Below are 7586 nucleotides of genomic sequence, written 5' to 3' on the forward strand. Positions count from 1 at the left end.
TAGGAGTGTGAAAAGAGGTAAATGAAGGCTAAGTCTCTCATTTATACATGAGAGTGTATGGCTAGAGGGGGTGTACAGCCGCACACCCAAGTGTACGGTCGTACACTCCTTATGTTGGAGTGTTTGTCCATTTTAGGAAGTGGTGAACTTGTGGAACCCAATTCTAAACCCTAAGTTTGAAGGTACTAGACTTAGAACAATCAAATTGACTCTAAGCAATGCTAGAAGATAGCAAAAACGAGTCTGACCTTGATTGATTTGAATAACTGCACAAGATAGAAATTCCAAGTTGTCACACTCTTCCAGATCTAGTGCCTAGAGGGGATGTGAAGACATAAAGGTGAAAACTTTATGTCCTTAGAGCCCTCATGCAAGTGCATAAGACGTATTTATGGCCTTTTGAGCTCAAAAAGGCCATGCATGGAAGCAAGCTTGAGACTTTTCGTGGTTATCTAATAGTTAAGCCCTAGATCTAGGTTTGCATGCGTAGATTTGAGATTATAAGGCTTTTTGGACAAGATCCATGTCCTAAAGAAATTAGGGTTTTAGCTAAACCCTTCAAAATGGGTTATCAGCGGGTAAAGTTGGAAACTTTACCCTTAGAAAGGTCACTCCCAGTGAACAAGTGAAATATGGACTATAGATCTAGAGAATAAGGGTTAATCTATCAAGATAGCGAATCACACAGAAGGACTCGTCGTGTCCATGAGGGAACTCGATGAGTCGAGTTGTGTTTTCCCGATTCCAGTTTATAGTAGAATTCGACGAGTCTGTAGAGGGACTCGATGAGTGGATTATCCAAGTCGCGGCTGAGCAACTCGATAGGACTCGACGAGTCAGTGGAGCGACTCGATGAGTTGACTCGCGATTCCAGATTTCTGAGTTATAGAACTCGGCGAGTGGAAGGTTGACTCGGCGAGTTGGTTAACCCAGAATGTTGACTTTGGTCATTTTACCCTTAGGTGGATTTTCAGTTTCCTGACTAAGTAATATTGTATAGAGCTAGCCGGGGAGTCGTAGGAGCAGTCAGCAGAGATTCGTCACGCACGAGTTTAGCATCCAGTTTGAGAGGTGAGTCCTCGTCTAGTAGGAACGGGTCTAAGGCCACAAAGTCGGCCCATTTAGTTGTTAGTAGTTCCGGAATACGGTCTGATGATGGGGCGGTCCCGAGAAGAGTATATGTATGTTTGATGTCTTTTTGATTCATGCGTGTTATGTGTTATGTGTTCCGGGGCAAGCCTGATGTGTGTTAGTGTATTTGTTATGTGTTATGTCTTCCGGGGTGACCCCGATGTCAGGGCAAGCCCGTTGCATGTTAGTTTGTATGATATATATTATGTGTTTCGGGCTTCGGTTCGATGTCGGGGTAAGCCCAATGTATGTTATATGCATATGCTATGTGTTTATGATATATGATATTGTGTGTATGTGTCGGGGTAAGCTCGATGCTAGATGTGGTCTGATGCCGGGGTGAGCCCGATGTCGGGTAAGCCGATGTCAGGTTCATCCTGATGCAGCTCGGCGGTGTCCCATAGTTGTGTTATCTATTATATGATATATGTGTATGGTATATGGTAGTTTGTGGGAGCTCACTAAGCTTCGTGCTTACAGTTTTCATTTTGGTTTTAGGTACTTCAGCTAGCAAATGGAAGAGCTCGGGATGATCGCACGACACACACCACAATTTTCTAGTCTGGGAGATTTACTCTGATATTTGATATAAGATTCTGATATGTTGATAGATATTATGATATTTTGAGACACATGATTTATGATTTTATACTATGGCGATGATATTTATGGTTTTAATAATGATTTAAAAACGAAAATTTTGGATCGTATTTTTGAGATGTTTTAACCAGGCCACCTTATTTACTAGAGTTCTAGATTTGAATATGAGAGGGTTGCAAATGAAATGAAATATAAGCTACTAGATTGTTACCTAGAGGTGATGGTTGGTGTCATTGGAATATTTAGGAGGTGGTAGTGAAGGAATAAGAGAAGGATACATAGGGTACACGTGGTAGTGAGGATAATTGTTTTATTTTTTTATTTTTTTATTTTTTAAACTAATAAAAAAATAGAAAATGAAAAAAAAATGTTAAGGAGAAACTGGTCATTTCATATCAATAGGGATTAAATGTGCAAGAAAAAACAAACTCAGAGACGGTCCGAATTGATTTTTAAAAATAGAGACTAAACGTGTGTTTTGATATATGAACGATGGAAGATTGATGTAATGTACCCCAATTATTTATTTTTGAACGACAAATCTACTCAACTCCTATAAACTACTCTTAAATTCTCATATGTTCCTAACAAGATTTGAACCATCGATCTCAAAAAATAAGAGCAACACTCGATACCGCCTTTGGTAATTTACACTAAGTATTTAATAGAAAACTTGTATAAACTAACAAGCAAATGGATTTTCGTCTAGTTTATGAGTTTTAAGCAAAGAAACAAAAATGGAAAGGAATATAAGAAAAGAAGAGAAGAGAAAGAAAAAAAAAATTGTATTTTCTGTTTTCAAATTAAAAAAGAATTAAAAAAAAAAAATTAAACATTTTGTTTATTGCTTTTTAAATCACTCCAAAATTATTAAAGAAGTTAGAAGAGAAAATGATTTCTCCTTTCTTTTCTTTACGCTTCCTTCTTTAATAAAACTCATAATAATAAGCATTTCTTTTATAAAACTCAGAATTTCTATTTCTTTAAGCTTCTTTCTTTAATAAAACTCAGAATATCTATTTCTTTCACTTTCTATTATTTCCTTTCTTTTCTATTTCTTTTACTTTCTACTTGCTTCAATACATTTCCTCTCTTTTTGTCGTTAACTCTGAAAAATGATATTAACGAATATACGAGTTTACCCTCTTATCGACTCACTCATATTCTTTATCCAACAAAATTCATAACAAACCCTACAATGATGCAACTCCAGATAAACAGTGGCTGAACAAATTGAACACTGAAATCGGCAATGGGCAATAACTACAGGTTAGCGACGCAATTCTGCTTTACATACCTTGTTAAAAACGCCATATGAGTCCCGATTTCCTAGTAATTTCATATATTTTTCATGGGTTTTCGTCATATATCCTCATTTCAGTACTTCCTATAAGTGTAAACAATTAACAGGAAATTATTTCAGTTTTGTAATTTGTTATCTTTTTCGGTATTCATTCGCATAAATTAAGCTTTTTTACTTGTAATGTAGCTATTTGTAGATCTATCTTGAATAACTTCTCATTTTCTGCCTCTATGTGTGGCCTAAATGTTCTTTTGCTACTTTTAGTTGTTTTTTTTTAGTAAAATTAACAAGATGAAATGATGATAATTGATACATCGACCATTTTACTTGATATATGAATGAATTATAGTTTTGCAATTGAAGTCAAAAAACCTTTACACATAAATGCAAAGGGAGTGTTTCAAACGTGCGATGTGAAAAAAAAAAATTAATTTTTCACAAAATTCAATAATGAGTTCTTTTTCTTATTTACCTATAACATCATTCTTCCATTTGTAGGCTTTAGCAATGACCAATTCTTGCTTCATTACTCTCCGCAATATCCACCATAAAACACCATCAATTCACCTACCAAAACGAAAGAACTTTCAAGTTGACCTTCTAAACCCATTGACTTTGACTTTGACTAGTCAACTCTCCCCAGCCCAACGTTCAGAAGAATGGTTTGCCCTTCGAAGGGACAAATTAACCACAAGCACCTTCAGCACTGCCCTTGGTTTCTGGAAAGGCAACAAAAGGTATGAGCTATGGCACGAAAAAAGTCTTCCCTATAGACTCGAAGGCTACAATCACATGCGCCATGGAATGGGGTGTATACAATGAGCCAGCAGCAATTGAGAAATATAAAACCATAACAAATCGTGAAGTAACTTCATTGGGATTTGCAACGCATTCGGATGACAACTACAATTGGATTGGGGCATCCCCAGATGGGCTTCTTGGGGTTGCCCCTAATTTAGGGATTCTTGAAGTCAAGTGTCCGTTTAATAAAGGGAAACCGGAGTTAGCTTTACCTTGGACGAAAATGCCCTTTTATTATATGCCTCAAATTCAAGGTCAAATGGAAGTTATGGATAGAGATTGGGTCGATTTGTATTGTTGGACACCAAATGGGAGTACGATATTTCGTGTTTGTAGGAATCAAGAATATTGGATTTTGATTCGTGGGATTTTACGGGAATTTTGGTGGGAACATGTGGTCCCCGCTAGAGAAGTTTTGGTTATGGGAAATGTGGAGGAAGTTAAGAAATTTAAACCAATGTCGATACATAAAGAAACGGGATTTGTGATCCATAAGAGCATAGAGTTGGCAAATGAATCGAAGCTTTTATGTCGAGAAATTGCAGGACATGTTGAGTTTTTCAGATAATGTTAAGCAATGTATTTTGATTGATTGGTTTATTATAATGTTCTACTTTCTTTTCTTTCTATTTTTTTTTTTCTGTTTGTACTTTAAAAAATATGACCAATTAATAGTAATGTCATGAATTGCGAAACATTTGATAGATTTTTCAAATAATGCCGTAATAAGAAATTAAAATTTGAAAGTACAATGGTGTAATGGTTAGATTCTTTAAAGTACAACAGTCTTATAAAAACAATGTTGTTATTCCTTTCATTTAGTGGTTATACCATAATTTGAATTTTTAACTCTTTTCCATCATATTTGGTTAATCAGTCACATAACTTTTATTTTTCTTTAATCAAAATCTACTTTTAATAATGTCGACATTCTTTTAATTTGTACATCATTCTTTCTAAGCCAAACATTTTATAAACATCCTCAATACAAAGCACCATACCTACAATTGGTAATCCATCTTTCCATACTAGCAATCTATTTTCCGTTTTTCCAGCTTCTTGCGCACGTATTTCTATGGGGAAAATGACTTACGAGCCCAACGAAGTTTTCAAACCGTTCAAAAAACCCCAATGATGTTTTGTCTGTTCAAAAATACCCAACAAACTTAACATTTTTTCTAAAAACCCCAACTAAGTTACACTTTCCTGAAAGTCAAATAAGAGACGTGGCTTATTACCGTGTCGGAAAAATGACTTGTTAGACCAACGAAGTTTCCAAAACGTTTAAAAAACTCCAATCATGTTTTGACTGTTAAACAAAAACCTAACGAACTTAAACAAAACAAAATTAGGATGTTTTGAACGGTTTAGAACTTTGTTGGACTTTTTAGACAAAATGTTAAATTCGTTGGGTTTTTTTGAACAGACAAAACATGATTGGGTTTTTTTAAATGGTTTGAAAACTTCGTTGGGCTTTTAAGTCATTTTCCCTATTTCTATGATAGCATTGTACTACTATTCATTATTGGTTGGTTATACACGTGTTTAATGTTTCAATAATATTGTGCATTCTTAGATTGCATAATCCAGTTCTTTGTTCCCTTGCATGCTTGAACAACTTGTACATCATGTCTACATACTTTTACCTATTCTTATGAGTTATGACATTAGGTACAAGTATTCCAAGCACCAATGCATTTATAACATAAGATTAACCTTATTAATCTTTTACATTTATATCACTATGAGTGGAGAGAGTCGGCTGTGTTTTTCCGGTGGGTTCATAGCTGGTTTACGGATCCAAGGAGAAACGGTACCACCAAAGAGAGACTTTAAACCGCTGGTTTGGTTTTCCAGTCAAAAAGTCAATGCCTAATGAAATACATATGATATGGTGCTTGCAATTCGTCTGAATTTATACATCAAGGGTGATGGAAAAGAGGAAAAAACAAATGAAGGATTTTATTGTATTTATTTTGAGATGAGTATCACTCTTAAAAAAATTAAAAAAGATTATTGTCAAATACCAATTCATCTAAAAAACAAATCTAGTTTTAAGTTATAGAAAAAAATGTCACACAAGCTAAAAAAAACCCTAGGAAATGGTATTATAGATCAAATTTGTTAAATTAGAACTGTTATCATGAGAACAAATTAACAATCTATTATAATAAATGAAGATCCATTTTGCTATATGTCAATCTCTTATGAGTTTTTGATATTTATCATTTTATGATATTTTTAAAGGGATTTTCTAATATGTGCCGTAAGGGCACATTCATAATTATTATCATAATTAAATGTTAAACATATTAATTATAAGAAATATTACCATAATTAAATATAAAATTCATTAATAATCTCTATAATTGATACATTTCACATTTAATTATGGTAATTAACATTTAATTATCATAATAATTGTGATTAATTAATACTTATTATATGTGCCGTTAAGGCACATATTAGAAAATCCCAATTTTAAAATAAATAATATCCACATATCAATTTCTGATTTTTTTCAAGATTTAAAATTAAAAAGCCTACATAATAGTTATACTTATATATGTAAATTATGAAATGTAATAAATGTGATAGTCAATTGCAATTAATAATTTTCTTTATTTCTTATTTCGAAATTTTATTTTAAAAAATACTTATTGTTTACCCTTTGTTATTTAATAGTATTTATTTTAATGTAATACACGGGTATTACACATATTTCCTAATAAAAAAGGAAAATAGGAAAAAGAAAAAGGCAAAATTATACCGTCTTTAACAAGTCTACTAATATTAATACTTTTTCTAACAAAAAAAGTTACGCATATTAAACAAAAAAAATAAATAAAAAAAAATTTCAAAAAAAAAACTTATTATTATGGTCATATCAATTTCTTTTGCTAATTTGGATTATTTTAACATAAATATATATATATATATATATATATATATATATATATATATATATATATATATATATATATATATATATATATATATATATATATATATATATATATATATATATATATATATCAATTCATTATGATAACCTGCTAAATATGACGGCTTTATTAGTAAAAGATATAATAATTAAAATAAAAACAACAAAATATAATAATGACTTTTATATAATTAGCACTTTTAATTATATATAAACCAATCAGAAAATCAGAAAATAATCAATAAAAAGTGATCTTACGTAATTTACATTTAAATTTCAAACCTATACAAACCAATTTGAAAATTACATACGTATGGAATTGAACTCCACTCCAATCCTTGCAAACCAAACACATGGTCAAATCAGATTCAAAACCTTTACAATATTTTCATATTCCAAATATTTTGTTTTATTTTATTCCTTCCAAAAACATAGTCTTTTAGTTATTATCATTTAGTTTTCTATTTTATTTGTTTTCCCTTATGCATCATCCACATGGATGCCCGAAGAACTTTATCGCTAAAAATATGCCATAGTATTTGGAGGCCTGCCATGTATTTAGATCTTAAACTTTGACCCGACGTTGACCTAATAAGTTTGACCAAATAACAGGTCAAAATCTATCAATCCATAATAACCAAGAATTGAATGACTGTAGTTTCTTTTTTACGATTTTTAACCACAAATTCAAATTATTATCCTAAAATAATTGCATCAAATCATACAATTTTGTCACATAAGAAAGAAGAGGTAAAAAAGAAGAAACCGAAAAATGGAAGTTTTCAGCTCAAAGGGAACCTCATGGGC

The 7586-nt window shown here is 32.1% G+C and overlaps 1 protein-coding gene across 1 annotated transcript; it reads left to right on the plus strand.

Annotated features, from left to right (window-relative positions):
- Window positions 1-3541: 3541 nt before the first annotated feature.
- On the plus strand, window positions 3542-4464 carry LOC145008361 (Restriction endonuclease, type II-like superfamily protein). The gene is given in 2 exon segments (XM_078966984.1): window positions 3542-3790; window positions 3792-4464. Coding segments are annotated over 2 exon segments (861 nt in total). The 3' UTR covers window positions 4404-4464.
- The last annotated feature ends 3122 nt before the right edge of the window (window positions 4465-7586 follow it).

This window comes from Lactuca saligna, chromosome 8 (assembly GCF_052625555.1).
Source record: "Lactuca saligna cultivar CGN05327 chromosome 8, ASM5262555v1, whole genome shotgun sequence".
Classification (NCBI taxonomy): domain Eukaryota; kingdom Viridiplantae; phylum Streptophyta; class Magnoliopsida; order Asterales; family Asteraceae; genus Lactuca; species Lactuca saligna.